This window comes from Jaculus jaculus, chromosome 12 (genome assembly GCF_020740685.1).
Source record: "Jaculus jaculus isolate mJacJac1 chromosome 12, mJacJac1.mat.Y.cur, whole genome shotgun sequence".
Taxonomy (NCBI): Eukaryota; Metazoa; Chordata; class Mammalia; order Rodentia; family Dipodidae; genus Jaculus; species Jaculus jaculus.
Genome location: NC_059113.1, coordinates 57462130 through 57480013, shown reverse-complemented (window position 1 = coordinate 57480013; position 17884 = coordinate 57462130). Strand labels below are relative to the sequence as shown.

Sequence of the window (17884 nt, the reverse complement as noted above, 5' to 3'; positions counted from 1 at the left end):
GGGCATCTGGGCTGATGTCAATTCCTAGCTATTGTGAATAGAGCAGCCATAAACATAGTTAAACAAGTATCTCTGTAGTAAAGAGTGGAGTTTTTAGGTTATATGTCCAGGAGTAGAATAACTAGATCAGATGGTAGATTTATTTTCATCTTTTTAAGGAGTCTGTATATTGATTCCCATAATAGTTGTACAAGTTTGCACTTCCAGTACCAGTAGATGAGGGTTCCTCTTTCTCCACACCCTAGCCAGCAGCCAGCATTTGTTGTCATTTGATTTTTTTTCTGTTTTATTTATTTATTTTTGAGGCAGTTTCACTGTAGCCCAGGTTGGTCTGGAACTCACCCTGTAGTCCCAGGCTGTCCTTCACATCACAGAGATGGCTCAGCGGGTAAGGCACTTGCCTTTAAAGCCTAACAACCCGGGTTCTATTCCCCAGGACCCATGTAAAGCCAGATAAATGAAGTGATGCATGTGTCTGGAGTTTGTCTGCAGCGCCTAGAGGCTGTGGTGTTCCCATTCTCTCTCTCTGCCTCTTTCTCTGAAATAATAAATAAAAATTAAAAAATTATTAAAAGAATTCTAGTTATGGGACTTCACTGCTGTCTGAGTCCACACCAGCTTCTAAGGAACTAGATGTGAACCTGTGGGTTTTCAGGCACATATTTAGTGGGGGATCACCTGGATATAAGCCTGCCACCTCCAGATTAAGTCTCATGTTACAGGATCCCTGGGACCAGAAACAAAGTTCAATGATTGATATGTGAAGTCTTGTTGACCAATTTGATTTTACATGGCTTACAGAGCCCTTCTGGTCCACTGGGATGAGTGGTGGCTTCTGAATTACTTCTACATCAGCCAATTCATTTAGGACCTCCTGAAGTTTTCTGTTTGTTTCTTAGTCATTGATCCATCTTGAAATTTATCAATGATTCCTCCTGTTTAACACATTTCTAGAAGGTTCTCAGCCATAGAGAGTGTATATGGCTAGGGAGGTCTTTCTGGGCAAACTGCTCTGACTGGTAGGAAGCTAAAGAGTGTTCCCCAGCCATGTTCCAGGTGGCTATAACCACTCTCCAGGATAGACTGGCATCTGGCCCACGCTCGTGGTGACTATGGGTGGTCAGGTCAGCTGGCTATTCTTCTAAGGTACTGTCTGTTAAGCTGCATAGCCCTTGAAATGATGCTGGACTGTTGAGATGTGTTCAAAGAGCTGGTTGCTTCAGAACTGGTCTCAGCTTTGGGTGGGTGGATGGAGGATCTAGAAAACAAGCTAGAGTTCTCGGATGAAGGTCTCATGTAGATAGTCATCCCAGGGGTGCAAGTGTGGGTGCTGGAGGGTGAAAGGTCATCACTCACCCTCTCTTTTGATCTTACCCAGTGGAACCTACAGTCACTGGACCATATAACATGAATTCCAAGTCAACCTGGGCTTGAGTGAGATCCTACCTTGAAAAACAAACAAACAAACAAACAAACAAACCAAATAAAAGATTATGGCCAGGGCTGGAGAGATGGCTTAGCGGTTAAGCACTTACCTCTGAAGACTAAGGACCCTGGTTCAAGACTCGGTTCTCCAGGACCGACGTTAGCCAGATGCACAAGGGGGCACATGCCTCTCACATGCCTCTGGAGTTTGTAGTGGCTGGATGCCCTGGGGTGCCCATTCTCTATCTGCCTCTTTCTCTGTCTGTTGCTCTCAAATAAAACAAACAAGGAAAGATTACAGCCAGGCATGGAAGCTCATGCTTTTAATCCTAGCGCTTGGGAGGCTGAAGTAGGATGATTGCTATGAAATTGAGGCAAGTCTGGGTAAAGAGTGAGTGCCAGGTCAGCTTCAAAAAACCAAAAAACGGGAACTGGAGCCCTAGATAACTAATATTTTTAAAAGTAAAACTTCCAGCCAGGTGTGATGGCACTTGCTTTTAATTCCAGTGCTTGGGAGGCAGAAGGTAGGAGGATCTCTGTGAGCTTGAGGTTATCCTGAGACTACATAGTGAATTCCAGGTCAGCCTGGGCTAGGGTCAGACCCTACCTTGAAATAACAAAAAAAGAAAAAAAATAATGTATATAAATAAAAATCAAAAATTCCTCTTATTTATCAAACATTTAATGAGACCTAATTTCTCCAAGCATTGCTCTATGACCCGAGGACCTGGGTGGAAACGAGAACACTATTGCTAGGTCTCTCCACTTACTGGGAGAGGGTAAAGAGATGTTATAAAAATGTCAGTTTTTTCTGTCCAGGATCTCACAGGGTGCTATTGGAACACAGAGAAAGCTTCTAACTTGGGGGTGCTCTGCTAGCAGGAGCCAACAGGAAATGTAGGCCGTGGGTTTCTGGATCTCATATTTTCAGGAAAATCTTAGATTTTGATGGGCACTCTCTTTAAATGTTGTAAATACACTCAATTTTGTATGGGAGGCCAAACAAAACAGCCCTCCAGGTCAAATTTGGCCATGACTGCCAGTTTGTTGGGCACTCTGCCAGCCAGCCAGCCCTCTCTCCCTCTGAGTAAAAACTATAATGCCCACCCCACTATTTTAGGCAGCGGGCGAACCAGGCAAATGTCTTGCATTCAGGGGTGGGTGTGGGACCTCGGTGCTTCTCGAATCTCATTGGGAATCAGCTCAGTCTTCAAGGAAGGTGTGCAATGGGGCCTGAGAAATTCTTATTTTTATTTGTTTTGGACAGGGTTTTACTGTGCAGCCCAGGTTGATCTAGAACTTGGTATGCAGCTTGGGCTAACCTTGAACTCTTGATCCTCCTTGCCTCAGCCTCCCACACCACCAGGCCTGGATCCTTTGCCTTTTTAACAAGATCCCAGGTGATGCTGCTGCCAGTCGGGGGATCATTATGGCTTGTGCTGTAATACACAAGAGCTCGCGAGAAGCTTTTGTTTGAAAACGAAGCCCTGGAGGAGGTGCTCCAGCCAGACAGGCATGCTATTTTAGCTTAGGTAGAGGCGGTGCTCTACCAAGTGACCTTTTGTGGGTGTTGACAAGAGGTCTCTAAAGCCCAGAGTTTATATTTTAGAAAGTGAGGTGGGGTGGAGGAAGAGGTTAGGAAAAGCTGGCAGAGGCGCAAATGAAACCAGGACCAATCCTGTTCTCCGGGGTTGGGGACGTCCTGGGTATCCCCACGCCGAGTCTGGTTTCCCAGAGCATCCCACGTGCCTAGGGTTCGCAAGTCAATCAAGTTTTCTCGCCAGCTGGACCAGGCTTTAAAGGCGGTGGGTGCTCAGCACTCCCATGGTGCCACGCGGCGGGCGGGTTTGGATTTTAAATCCCCGCAGCCAATCAGCGGCGCGCAGGTTCTTGTAACGTTCCCAGCGCCGCGTTTGAATTCCGGGAGGAGTGGAGCGCAGCTTAGCTGAGCTCAGCCTTGCGGCTCAGAGCCTCCGCACCAAGCCCGCCAGGTCCACCCGACAGCTGTAACAAGCATGAATACCGCGGCGACTGCAGGAAAGCTGGCCCGGGCCCCAGTCGACCCTGGAAAAGCCGGGGTCGCAGGGGTGCCGGCGCCCGGAGCCCCGGCTCCCGCCCCGCTGGCCTCCAAGGAGATCCCCGAGATCCTGGTGGATCCGCGCAGCCGGCGGCGCTACGTGCGCGGCCGCTTTCTGGGCAAGGGCGGCTTCGCCAAGTGCTTTGAGATTTCGGACGCAGACACCAAGGAGGTGTTCGCGGGCAAGATCGTGCCCAAGTCTCTGCTGCTCAAGCCGCACCAGAAGGAGAAGATGGCCATGGAGATTTCCATCCACCGCAGCCTCTCCCACCAGCACGTAGTCGGCTTCCACGGCTTTTTCGAGGACAGCGACTTCGTGTTCGTCGTCTTGGAGCTATGCCGCCGGCGGGTGAGCCGAGCGTCGCCGCTGGGGGCTTGCAGTAGCTGCCCGGGGCGTCGGATTGGGGCACCCGCACCCCGAGCTGCTGGGAGGGACTTCGCCCGAAGGAGGTGCCTGGGGCTTGGAGCTGCTGGAGAAGGGGTGCTGGGAATCCCAGCTAGAATGTTAATGCTTGGGTGAGGGGTGCTTGGCACTCGGAGCTGCCTGGGAGAGGCCTCCGGATCAGGGGAGCCAGGGCCCGGTTGCTGCTGGGAAGGTGGCTCCTTGGACGCGAGGTATGTGGGTGGGACCAAGTAACGGAGCTCAAGTCCAGGAGCTGCTGCAGGGGCCCTTAGGGTTGCTGTGAACCCAGAGCTTCCGGCGTTGGGCTGTGTCCCGGAGGGGGTGGTTGGAGCCACATCTCCGAGCTTCCGGGAGAGGAAGGGATCTTTTGCTGGGAGGAAGCCACGGGAAGGAATCCATCCCGAGAGGGGTTGAAATAGGGCCCTGGTAAGGAAGGGAACTGATAAGGGTTTCTGAATAATGACGACCTGTGTGTGGGGAAAGGTCTGGAAAAGGAATAAGGGAGGGCTTCAGGGAAGGACCAAAATATGCCAAGACCACCTCTGCATCGGAGGGTCTAGTCCTGGGCTACCTCTACTTTAATCCTCTCCTTGGGCCTCAGTACCCCCTATATCCCACCTGCTTTGATTCCCAGTCTCTCCTGGAGCTGCACAAGAGGAGGAAAGCGCTGACCGACCCCGAGGCCCGCTACTACCTGCGACAGATTGTCCAGGGCTGTCAGTATTTGCACCAGAACCGGGTCATACACAGGGACCTCAAACTGGGCAACCTCTTCCTAAATGAGGATCTGGAAGTGAAAATAGGTGAGGTGCTGGGCCTGCGGGGACTTGGTGGCAGTGAGAAGCTAGGAGAAAGGGACCAGAGATTAGAAGGAGGAGGGTGGGAGATGGCCAGATGTCAAGGCTTTCCTCTAGAAAGCCCTGCAAAATAAAGAGCCCACAAGCCAATATCTTGTCTTCAGATTCGTTAGTTTTTGAGGTTTCAAACAGCATTTTTGTTTAAATATTTTACTTATTTGAAAGAGAGAAGCAGGGAGAGGAGGGAGGGAAAGGCAGGCAGATATAGAGAGAATAGAGGCGCCAGGGCCTCCAGCCACCGCAAAGGAACTTCAGATGCACGTGCCACCTTGTGTATCTGGCTTACGTGGGTCCTGGGGAATTGAACCTAGGTCCATTGGCTTTGTAGGCAAGTGCCTTAACTACTAAGCTATCTCTCCAGCCCTCACACAACATTTTTATTTATTTATTTAGGTTCTTCAAGGTAGGGTCTTCAAGGCTGGCCTGGAATTCACGATGTAGGCCTTGAACTCATAGTAATCCTCCTACTTCTGCCTCCCAAGTGTTGGGATTAAAGGCCTTTGCCACCATGCCCAGCTTCACATAGTATTTTAAAACAGAATTTGAGTTAGTCTGTGTGTGTAGAAGGGTGCCCCAAGCCCAGCCCACAGCCAGTTTCCTTGTAATTCCTTTTTAGAAGCATAGTCCTGTTTCCTAAAGGGAAATTGGGGAATGGCAGTATGGGGCCCAGTGGGAAGCAGGGCCAAGGGTTTCTGGCAGCAAGAAGGTTCTGGGAACAGCGGCTTGTGAGATAACATGATGCTGGTGCTGGGTGGTCAAGCCTGAGCCAGCTGTCTGCAGAGACAGGTGACAAGAAGCTAGCATCTGAGCATTCCATCTTCCTCTGTCCCAGGGGATTTTGGACTGGCAACCAAATTGGAATATGATGGGGAGCGGAAGAAGACTCTGTGTGGGACTCCCAATTACATAGCTCCCGAGGTGCTGAGCAAGAAGGGGCACAGTTTCGAGGTGGACGTGTGGTCCATTGGATGCATCATGTAAGTTGGGAATTCTTTCAAGAGCTCCCAGGCCACAGTAGGGGCTCTTTGAGACATCTTGCTGACTGGCTTTACCCTGTGCATCTTTGTCTTACTAAAAAGCTGTTTCAGAGGACAGTTGCCCTTAAAGTCCAATTTCCATGTTTTCTTTTCACTTTAATATAACCTGCAGGATTCCTCAAGCTTGGGTTGTGGGCACAGGGAAGGAGCCAGAAGGCCTTTATAACCATGCTCTAATCTCTGCTACTGAAAACATCGACACCTGGGCCCTTGTTATGAATGAAGACTTTCAGGACATAGAGTCCTTGCTGGTTTACAATCTGGATTTAAATAAATACATATTTTTTATTTATTTGCAAGCAGAGAGAAAATGAGAATGGGCACACCAGCCAGGGCTTCTTGCCTCTGCAAACAAACTCTAGATTTATGCACCATTTTGATCCTCTGTGTCTTTACACAGGCACTGGGGAATTGAACCTAGGTCACCAGACTTTGCAAGCCAGTGCCTTTGTCTGATGATGAGCCATCCTCCCAGCCCACAATCTGGATTGTGTGTGTGTGTGTGTGTGTGTGTGTGTGTGTTTTGAGGTAGGTTCTTGTTCTAGCTTAGGCTGACCTGGAATTCACAATATAGTCTCAGGGTAACCTCAAATTCATGGTGATACCTCTGCCTCCTGACTGTTGGGATTAAAGGCGTGCACCACTATGCCTGTCTACAATCTGGACTTTTAAATTCAATTAATTTATTTATTAGGGACAGGGGTTGGCGGGGGGAAGAGTGAGAATTGGCATGCCAGGGCCTCTAGCCACTACAAATGAACTCCAGATGCATGCCCCACCATGTGCATCGGACTTATGTGGGTCCTGGGGAATTGAACCTGGGTTCTTAGGCTTCGCAAGCATGTGCCTTGTCTCTTCAGCCCTACAATCTGGATTTTTAAGAAATATTTTTATTTATTCATTTGAGGGACAGAGATAAACAGAAAGAGGCAGACAGAAAGAGAGTGAGTGGTACTCCAAGGTCTCCTGTCACTGCAGATGAACTTCAGACATATGCACTAATTTTTGTATCTGGCTCTATGTGGGCACTAGGGAATCAAACCCGGGTCATCAGGCTTTCAGTTTTGGCAAGTAAACAAAGCTTTTAAATTCTGAGTCCTCTCTCCAGCCCCCACCCCCAATCTGGATTTTTAATGTGACCTCTGGGTGATTGATTCCCTTCACACAGTAATGCTTTGGAAGCATTGATGAGCACTGGGTAGACTTCCCAGGAGTTAGGCTGCCTGGGAAGGAGAGTATCCTGAGCATCAGGTCCAGTGGAGAAGGCTGATGGTGGATAGAGGCTTGGGCTGAGTACCAGAGACAGACAGAGCTGTAGCAATGGCTTTCATACTTCTTCCCACAGGTGCACCCTCTCTCCCCCCACCACAAAAAAAAAGCTGTATATATTCCTTAAGTGTAGAAGTCCTAAGCACAGAGCTGCTTCTGTAGGAGCAGATGTACCTCCACTTTGGTCTCTTTTGGACAGCAGTGGCCTCTGGGTCCCTTGTAGAATCCTCTGTTACTGCAGGCCAGGCCTGGACAATCCTTGGCCCCTTGGGATTCTACATAGGGTTTGTCCCAGCCATTGGGTCCTAAGGCTGCTAAGTAGACTTGGAGATTGTCTATCATGTCTGCCCTTCCTCTGGCCTGGGGGCTGTGACTTCTGCATCTGATCTGTCTAGGGCTTTGAGGAAAATCCCACTTTGTGCTTACAGGTATACCTTGCTAGTGGGCAAGCCACCTTTTGAGACATCTTGCCTAAAAGAGACCTATCTCCGCATCAAGAAGAATGAATACAGTATTCCCAAGGTGACTAGCAGCATTTAATATTTAAATTTATTTTATTTTACACCCAAAAGCTGTTTATTAAGCTCAGGTATGTCCTTGGTCTTACCATTAGTGTAGCCAGAGAGCTGGAGGGGAGTGACCGTGTGAAATTGTGTATAGAACGTGAATGTGGAAGTATTTTTCCTAGGGGCAGAGAGTGTTGAGACTCTATTAAAGATAGATTGAAAACATGTAAAGATCAGGGCTTCAGAAATGGACCATCTTCATTCAGGTGGACTGGTGCATATGGAGCAGATGGCCTGAACTGAGCTTCCCATCCATAATATTCCAAGTGCAGGAGCCGTGACAAAATCTTGCCCATGCATTTAAAGGAATAGCTTGTTTCTGGGAAAACCTGGCACGCAGCCACTACTTTGGTGTCCATGACTTGTATGAGGCAGAGCCTGGTGTGCCAGAAGAGATGGAGTAGACGTGTCATGAAGGGTCAGTTCACTGTTACAGACAGGGAATAGTTCAAGCTGACCCGACTGCCTGAGATGAGTACTGGCTCTGTCGCTCACTGATGTGCGTTCTGAGGTGAGGTACTTCCCTCCTCCACATCTCAGTCCCATCTGCAAGGGAGGCCCAGTAGTCCACACTTGGGATGCTGGAGCCGGAGGATTGCAAGTTTCAGGCCAGCCTCAGCTACAAAGAGCCTGTCAAATTGAATGGATGTATTAAATAAGTAAATAAATATATAACATAGATACAAAAATAAATATGTACATAAATAAAGCAAAAGTGATCTCTACCCCTTCTGTGTTTTTGTGAGGGCCAGAGGATTTAATCTAACAAGAAATACTTAAAATATGTTCCTGACATTTACTGGTACAGAGGTAATGCTGGGCTGTCACTGACTAGCCTGTGGTAGTATAGTCTTATTAATTCATCTTGGTGCTCCAAACTTGGTGATGCCTCCCCCAACCCCATTTAATGGTATGTATACAAAGGCCCTAGAAAGTCCAGCTAGTTTGTAGGGTTAAAAATAGGATTTAAATACAGGGCTTAGGATCTTAGGCCTGTGTTCTCAGTGCTCTAGTGAAAAATGTACAAGGAGAAAGTCTGGGGAAAACCAGGCCCTGTTACTTACTGCCAAATGGCAGGAAAACTGGTTGTTATCATCACTTGGTGATACTTGTGCTCTTAGCTGCCTGTTGTATGGGTCCTTGTCCCCTCATGCTCAAGCCTTTCCCTCTACACTCCAGCATGTCAACCCGGTGGCCGCCTCCCTCATCCAGAAGATGCTGCAGACCGACCCCAGTGCCCGTCCCACCATTCACGAACTGCTTAACGACGAGTTCTTCACTTCTGGCTACATCCCTGCCAGGCTCCCCATCACCTGCCTCACCATAGCCCCACGGTTTTCAATCGCTCCCAGCAGCCTGGACTCCAGCAGTAGGAAGCCTCTCACCATCCTCAATAAAGGTAAAGGATGGTGCTTGGGGAGACCACAAAAGGCCAGGCTTGAGGGGAGCATGTGGGTCAGGCCCCTCTTCTTGAGTCTTGCTGGGTGACCCTGTCAAGAAAGACATGGTTGGTTTAACCCACTAGGCCAAGGAGAATATGCCAAGCCTAGAAATTTCTTTTGACCACTGTAAAAAGTACTTGACATCCTTTTTGCAGGGTTCATTGAAAATCTATGAAAACTTCCAAATATACACATAGACCTTAATGCAATGTTCCCCTCCTTCATATATTTCTTTTTGATTTTTTTTCAAGATAGGGTCTTGCTTTAGCCCAGGCTGACCGGGAACTCACTCTTTAGTCCCAGGCTGGCCTCAAACTTATAGTGGTCCTCCTATCTCTGCTTCTCAAAATGCTGAGGATTAAAGGCCTGAGTACCATGCCTGCCCTCTGTCCCCCATTTTTGAGGTAGACTCTCGTGTGTCCACTCTAGCCAAGGAGACCTGTAGCTTCTGATCCTTTTTCCTCCATTTCCTAAATTCTAGGAGTACATGTGTATACTATCATGCCTAGTAAATGCCATGTTGGGATTTAACCCAGGGCTTTTTGTTAGCTAGCCTCTCTTTTTAAAATTCTTTTTCTTACTTCTCCCTTTTTTTCTCTAGGCAGGGTCTCACTCTAGCGCAGGCTGCCTGGAATTCACTAGTAGTCTCAGGCTGGCCTGGAACTTACAACAATCCTTCTACCTCTGCCACCTCACTGATGGGATTTAAGGTGTGCGCTGACACCTCCAGCTTCTGTTACGTGGTGCAGGTCTTGCCCAGTGCCTCAAGCACATTAATACTGAGGTGATTTCTTTTTCTCCTCCACTTCTGGCTCCTATATCTTATTAATTAGGATTCTTCAATAATGAAGGGGTATCCTTTCCCATTTACTTGTTTTGTTAATCATATTAGTAATGGACTCATGGATTTTTATCACTCATACTATTATTTTTATATTTTATTTGTTTTAGAAAGAGAGAGAATGGGCATGCCAGAGCCTCTAGCCACTGCAGTTGAACTTTATGCATGCCTCACCTTGTGCATCTGGCATGTGGATACTGGGAAGTTGAACCTAGGTTCATAGGGTTTGCAGGCAAGTGCCTTAACAGCTAAGTCATCTCTCAAGCCCCTTATACTATTATTAAGAATTAGTTTTGGCCAGGCGTGGTGGCTCATGCTTTTTTAATCCCAGCACTGTGGAAGCAGAGGTAGGAGGATTGCCATGAGTTTGAGGCCACCCCGAAACTACATAGTGAATTCCAGATCAGCTTTGGTTAGAGTGAGACCCTACCTTGAAAAACAAAAAACTAAAAAACAAAGAGTTTTGGAAAAAAAATTCTTTTTAAAAAATATTTAATTTATTTACTAGAGAGATAAAGAGGCAGATGGAGAATGGGCATGCCAGGGCCTCTAGCTACTGCAAACTAACTTCAGACACATGCACCACCTTGTGCATCTGGCATTACGTGGATACTGGGGACTTGAAAATGGGTCCTTGGGCTTTGCCAGAATGTGACTTAACTGCTAAGCCTTCTTTCCAGCCCATAGGTGTTTTGTTTTGTTGTGGTTTTTCAAGATAGGGTCTCTCTCTAGCCCAGGCTGACCTGGAATTTAGTATGTAGTCTCAGGCTGGCCTAGAACTCACAACAATCCTCCTACCTCTGCTGGTATTAAAGGTGTGTGCTACCACACCCTGCTGGCTTAAGTTTACCAAAGGTAGAATTGTATGATGACTCCTCATGTATTCTAGTAGTGACTAGCATTTGGACAGACCTCTTTTTTTTTTAAGTTATTATTTTATTTATCTTTTTTTCTGTCTTGTTTTTGAGGTAGGGTCTCACTCTAGCCCAGGCTGACTGGGAATTCACTATATAGTCTCAGGGTGGCCTGCAACTCATGGTGATCCTCCTACCTCTGCCTCCTGAATGCTGGGATTAAAGGCATGCACCAACACACCCAGTTTATTTATCTTATTTACTTGAGGGAGAAGGAGTCAGATAGAGAATGGGTGCACCAGGGCCTTTAGCCACTGCAAATGAACTCCAGACACATGTGCCTCCTGTGCATCTGGCTTACATGGGTCCTGGGGAATTGGACCTGAGTCCTTTGGCTTTGTAGACAAACGTCTTAAATCATTAAGCCATCTCTCCAGCCTAGGCTCATTTTTATATCTTAAATTACTATCTCTTTTTTGCTAGGTTTTTCTTAAGGTTTAGAGACACTTTACTGGATATTAGATAGAAGGAAAAAGGAGGAAGTAGAGAGCTCCTACCATAAGGGAGGCACAAAGAGCCAAACCCCACCCTTTGATGCAAATTGGGGTCATTTATAGATTAGATTGTAAATAAATGGGTTCTGAGCTAACTGGCCATGTCAAGATCAGATTTAAACCTTCCCAGAATGCTCCTTCCTAGGAAGGGGCTCAGGTTGTTTATGGAACAGGTCTAGGGAATTCCCTTAGGCAAGTGATAAGGAGAAGCTGGATTCTCTGATCTAGCAAAGTAGAGACTGCAAGGATAGGTCCAAAAACATTCCTGCATTTGTTGCTAGTTTTAAAATTAGATTTCAAATGTCTTATTTCATCCCTGAGTTCTTATATAGCATATAGTGTTTTTATTGGAAACTTATACTGGGGACTGGGGAGTTTGTTCAGTGGTTACAGATGCTTGCTTTCAAAGCCTGTCAGCCCTAGTTCTATGTCCCAAGCCACCCATGTAAAGGCCAGTTGGTGTTTGTTTGCAGTAGCAAGAAACCCTAGCTTTGCCATACACCTACACATATAAGTAAAGAGTAAAAAAAATTTTTTAAAGCTCAAAACTTATTTTGGGGCTGGGAAAATGGCTCAGTAGTTAAAGGCACTTGCTTGCAGAACCTTCCCGTCTGGGTTTGATTCCTCAGTAACTCATGTAAAGCCAAATGCAAAAAGTGGCACAAGTATCTGTATTTGCAGCAGCAAGAGAGCCTGACATGCCCCTGCACATATGCACATGTGTGTGTATGCGCGCAAATAAAAAAATAAACAACTGAAAGTTTTTTTATTAGGGGCTAGAAAGATGGCTCAGTGGTTAAGGCACTTGTCTGTAATGCCTTAACGACCCAAGTTCAATTTCCCATTATTCATTTCACATAATGCCAGATACACAAAGTGGATGGAGTTCATTTGTAGCAGTTAAGAGGCTCTGGTTTGTCCAATCTCTGTCTTTTTCTCTCTTTCTCTGCTTGTAAACAAATAATAATTATACATATATTTTTTAAGAGAGAAAGGGAGAAAGGCGGAGAGAAGGATTAGACAGGGCCTTTTAGCCACTGGGAACAAACTCCAGACTCATGTGCTCCCTTGTGCACATGTGCGACATTGCACGCCTGTGTCACTTTTGCATCTGGCTATATGTGGGACCTGGAGAGTCAAACAAGTGTTCTTAGGCTTTGCAGCTAGTGCCTTAACTGCTGAGCCATTTCTGCAACCCCTAATTTTTGTTTTTTATTTTGTTATTAATTTATTTAATTTGAGAGAGGGAGAGAGGCAGAGAGAGAGAGAGAATGGGCATGCCATGGCCTCCAGCCACTGCAAATGAACTCCAGATGGATATGCCCCCTTGTGCATCTGGCTTATGTGAGTATGCCATATCTTCTGCCCCCATTTTTTTTTCACTTTTTGATTTTTTTTTCAAATTTTTTTTATTAACAACTTCCATGATTATAAAAAATATTCCGTGGTAATAGCCTTCCTCCCCCCACTTTCCCCTTTCCATCTCAATCGCTCTCTTTTATTTTGATGTCATGATATTTTCCTATTATGATGGTTTTGTGTAGGATATCTAGGCTATTTTGTATCTGGGGGAAGCATGTTGTAAGGAGTCCTACCCTTCCTTTGGCTCTTTACATTCTTTCTGCCACCTCTTCTGCATAGACCCTGAACCTTGGAAGGTGTGATAGAGATATTGCAGTGCTAAGCACTCCTGTCACTTCTTTCCAGCACCTTGATGCCTTCTGAATCATCCCAAGGTCACTGCCATCTGAAAAGAGAAGATTCTCTACCAAAAGTGAGAGTAGCATTAATATAAGTGTGTGAACATTAAGAGAATTGCTTACTGGACAGTTTGATATACATTTAGCCAGATAGCAGCAGACATTACACCCCTAGGGCTCATGACTACCCTTATTTTAAGTTTTCAGTATCAGGGATGTATTCCCTCCCATGGCCTACAGTGCAATTAGAGGGCAGTTGGGTTTCCACCATAACAGACGTGCCACTATTGTACCCGTTGGCTCATTTGGCCTGGCTGGCCAAATATAAGGCGTGCAGTGTCCACTGTTGAGTATCTTCACTGATGTCTCTTTATCCCATTGAACTGCATGCAAAATGGCTTCTTCCAGCTTTCTGTTAGCTGGTCTACATGGAGGAGGTTATCAGCTCAGTTCCAGCAGGATTTCTCAGTGGCCTTGCAGCCCAAGTATGTGGAGTCTTCAGCAATAGGGTCTCACCATCTATTCCTGGTGGGAAGCCAAGGGCCTCGGCAATGGCCTATAATGTTTTGGGGGCATCAGGGACCTCCCTGGCCAACAACTCACTGGGAGGTATCCCATCCCTGGCACTGAAAATTTTCTACCAACAATCTATGGCTCATGTGTGTTCCATTGTCTAAAAAAGTAGGTTTCCATATGATTTATTTATATCTTCTTAGATTTTGGTTAGCCCTCCCATCACCTTTCCTTTACTTGATCTCTTCCCCTGACCTCACTTTGGGCCTTTTCACCCCCATTAGCCTATTATCCTCACATATATGCAATACCATCCTATTAAGTCCTTTCTCTTCCCTTTATATCTATCTCTTTTCTAGTTTACTGGCCTTTGCTACTGAGTTTTCTTCCTACTCACATGGAAGTCCAATTATCTGTAGCTAGGATCCACATGTGAGAGAGAACACATGATGCTTGGCTTTCTGGGCCTGGATTACTTCACTTGGTATAATCCTTTCCAGATCCATCCATTTTCCTGCAAATTTCATAACATTTTTCTTTACTGCTGAGTACAACTCCATTGTATAAATGTGCCATATCTTCATTATCCACTCATCAGTTGAGGGACATCTAGGCTGGTTCCATTTCTCAGCTATTGTGAATTGAGCGGCAATAAACATGCTTGAGTAAGTATCTCTAAGGTAATGAGATGAGTTCTTAGGATATATGCCTAGGAGTGCTATAGCTGGGTCATATGGAAGATATATTTTTAGCTATCTTAGGAACCTTCACACTGATTTCCACAATGTCCAGCCCCCATTTTTTTTTTTTTTAAGATTTCTTTTCTTTTTTTTGAGTTAAGCCCAACAGACTGTCTTTGGTTTTGTTTGTTCGTTTTTTTGGGGGGGTGGTGGGTTGAGGTAGGGTCTCACTCTAGCTCAGGCTGACCTGGAATTCACTGTGTAGTCTCAGAGTGGCCTGAAACTTATGGTGATCCTCCTACCTCTGTCTTCCAAGTGCTGGGATTAAAGGTGTGCACCAATATACCTGGTGGTGGCGGCTGCTGCTGCTTTTTTTTTTCAAGTAGTTAAAAAAATTATTTATTTATTTGAGAGAGAGAGAGAGAGAGAGAGAGAGAGAGAGAGAGAGAGAGAGGGAGGGAGGGAGAGAGGGAGGGAGGGAGAGGCAGATAGAGAAAATAGGCCTCTATCCACTGCAGACAAACTCCAGTTGCATGTGCTGCCTTGTGCATCTGGCTTACTTGGATAATGGGGAATCGAACCTAGATCCTTAGGTTTGGCAGACAAGCACCTTAACTAGTAACCCATTTCTCCAGACCTAAAAACGTATTTTTATTTATTTGCAAGTAGAGAGAGAAGAGGTGGGGGCGGGGGTCAAGTAAAGGCACACCAGAGCCTTTAGTTGCTGCAAACCAACTAGGTGCATGTGCCATCTGGCTTTACAAGGCTATTGGGGAATTGAACCAGGGTTGTTAGGCTCTGCAAGCAAGTGCCTTGAAGCTGAGCTATCTCTCCAGTCCCGCCTTTGATTGTTTGCTTGAAACTGGGCAGCTCTGAGAGGCTGGTGCCCTTGGGCTTTTTCCTTGAGGGGACAGGTGGTGTGCTGCAAGGCCATGCTGTTGAGTCCAAGCAGCTCCGGCCTTGTGGTGGGCACCACACACCTGTCTCTGGTGCTTCGTGGTTCGTATACTAGTTTCCACAAAGCACTGATGGCTGACCATTTTCTCTGGAAGATTACTAGCTGTGGCCTGGCCAATGAGCACATTATCTTCTTAGGTATGGAGAACCCTCTGTCTGATCGTCCCCGAGAAAAGGAGGAACCAGTGGTTCGCGAGACGAGTGAGACGGTAGAGTGCCATCTTACTGACATGCTACAGCAGCTGAATTGTGTCAATGCCTCCAAGCCCTCAGAGCGGGGGCTGGTGCGACAAGGTGAGTACTGTTGGGCCTGGCATCTGGAGAAGGTAGGGAGTATCTCAGCCAGCACAGTGTTGGTGGTTTTCTATGTCCTTGTCTCCATAATGCCTTTGCTTCCCCCATTTCCTATGGATTAAATTCCAAGTAGGTTATCCTGCTGAGACCTTCTTTGGCATGACTCCTCCCCTTTTCTGCTCCATGTCTTCTTGGTCTGCGTCGTCTAGGTGGTCAGTATGCCACCCCTATGGCTGGTTTCTACCCAGTGAATTCCTGTCAGTCCTGAGACCCAGACCAGCTCCAGCCTCAGGGCTTTTGGTCCTATTACCCCACTCCCAAAGCACTTCCTTAACTCTGCTGGCTCATGGTTTTGCTTCAAGTATCTGCGCCTTACACCCTCTGCTGGTAACTCCCTACCCCTTTACCTGCCTTACAGTTCTCTGTAACACTTGCTAACCTGCACATAGTGAATTGTTCTTGTTTAGTGTATTTGTAATAGAGATTTGTTCATGCACTGAATGTAGGGTTTGTATCTAGAATTTTCGTTTGTCAGTTTCTTTAGCACTGCATACTGGAGCATCAGATGATCATGAGCCACTGACCTCTCACCATGACAGAGTGATTTAGAGATTGGGTCCATATGTATCCTAATTACTCTTTTTCCCTACATTGGGATGTAGCTAGTAGCCCAGGATTTTCCTTTGTTCACTGCACCTCCTAGGGTCTGTCATATAGTCGGCCTTTAGCTGGTGTCCCTTGAATGAACAAGTGCATGGGTCTTGAAGTGCTGAGCTGTAATTCTCCACTTGGTTGTCTGGGCTTGTCCATGGCAGAGACACTGCCATGCTCTTGATGCCCCAGTACAACCTCCTGAAGTGGGCTGGCTGCCGGAGTAGACTTGAGGGAAAAGGCTCGTCTGCCTGATTGGTGTTCTGTTTTTGTTTCAGAGGAGGCTGAGGACCCTGCCTGCATCCCCATCTTCTGGGTCAGCAAGTGGGTGGACTATTCAGACAAGTATGGCCTTGGTAGGTTTCTTCCTGAGTGGTGGGAGTGGGAGGCAGGTGCTTCCAAGCGAACCCCCCCTCCCCCGGGGCACTGAAGATTGAAATTTGAATTTAACGCCCTGGGCATACTAGGCAAGCACTCTCCCACTGTGCTACACCCCAGGCCTCCCATTCTCGTACCGTTCTTCCATCCCTTCTGAGATCTTCCTTTACCTGCCACTAGGGTATCAGCTGTGTGACAACAGCGTAGGTGTGCTCTTCAATGACTCAACGCGCCTCATCCTCTACAATGATGGTGACAGCCTGCAGTACATAGAGCGGGACGGAACCGAGTCCTACCTCACTGTGAACTCCCACCCCAACTCCTTGATGAAGAAGGTGCGTACTGGTTGCTGTAGGTGTGGTGGGCATGGGGCTGCAGTGGATTGAGACCCCCGCTCTGGAATCCCTCCCTGGCTTTCCACCAGATCACTCTCCTTAAGTACTTCCGCAATTACATGAGTGAACACCTGCTGAAGGCGGGCGCCAACATCACCCCTCGAGAAGGCGATGAGCTGGCCCGGCTGCCTTACCTGCGGACCTGGTTCCGCACACGCAGTGCCATCATCCTGCACCTCAGCAATGGCACTGTCCAGATTAACTTCTTCCAGGTATGCAGGGGTAGAAGGGAGGCATGGGGTGGGATGTGTTTGGGGTAGCCATGTGAGTTGTGAGGGCCTGCCTTCGTGCCCTTGGCAGCAGGCAGGAAAATGGACCAGCTGGGGTGTCTTTCACCCTCTGTCCCCTCCAGTTCCAGACGCTAGCAGTTGGGGTGCCTTCTCTACCCAATGGGGTCTCTCTCTCTCTTCCCTTCTAGGACCACACCAAACTCATCTTGTGCCCGCTGATGGCTGCTGTTACCTACATCGATGAAAAGAGGGACTTCCGCACATACCGCCTGAGCCTCCTGGAGGAACATGGCTGCTGCAAAGAGCTGGCCAGCAGGCTGCGCTATGCCCGCACTATGGTGGACAAGCTACTGAACACACGCTCTGCCTGCAACCGCCTCAAGGCCTCCTCCTAGGCCTCACTTCCCGACGGACTGGTGCTCCTTCACTCCACAAGCCCTGGGTCTACACTGGTGGACTCCCCGGGCTGCTGTTGCTAGGCACCCCCTGGCCCTGGGGGCTGGGCAGGGAGCTGCGCTGTCCTTGCAGGTGGGGTTGCTGTGTAAGTTATTTTTGTACATGTTTGGGAGTGGGCTCTACAGCCTCTTCCTTGCCCTCAACCCACTGTATGAATTGTACAGATATTTCTATTGAATTTGGGATTGCCCTTTCCTTAGCTTTATATACATTAAACATATACAGATCCTTTTTGTTCTGATTCCCTGAGGGTGCCAGGTTCCAGTGTTTCTCTGTCCCGGCAGTTTCTGGCTGTCAAGCCATTG

General features: G+C 47.3%; 1 protein-coding gene across 1 annotated transcript; it reads left to right on the top strand.

Moving 5' to 3' along the window:
* Positions 1 to 3099: 3099 nt before the first annotated feature.
* On the top strand, positions 3100 to 17820 carry Plk1 (polo like kinase 1). Its single transcript, XM_004670198.2, has 10 exons — positions 3100 to 3851; positions 4540 to 4708; positions 5595 to 5739; positions 7497 to 7590; positions 8814 to 9033; positions 15314 to 15469; positions 16399 to 16476; positions 16679 to 16833; positions 16923 to 17105; positions 17312 to 17820. Exons 1-10 carry the CDS (start codon positions 3441 to 3443, stop codon positions 17516 to 17518), a joined length of 1818 nt encoding a protein of 605 aa, XP_004670255.2. The 5' UTR covers positions 3100 to 3440; the 3' UTR covers positions 17519 to 17820.
* The last annotated feature ends 64 nt before the right edge of the window (positions 17821 to 17884 follow it).

What these genes read in the sequence shown, in the direction of transcription:
- Plk1 (XM_004670198.2), top strand. Translation starts at nt 3,441, where the DNA reads ATGAATACCGCGGCGACTGCAGGAAAGCTGGCCCGGGCCCCAGTCGAC. An exon ending in TGGAGCTATGCCGCCGGCGG is followed by an intron (nt 3,852 to 4,539) that starts GTGAGCCGAGCG and finishes TTTGATTCCCAG; the next exon opens with TCTCTCCTGGAGCTGCACAA. An exon ending in ATGAATACAGTATTCCCAAG is followed by an intron (nt 7,591 to 8,813) that starts GTGACTAGCAGC and finishes TCTACACTCCAG; the next exon opens with CATGTCAACCCGGTGGCCGC.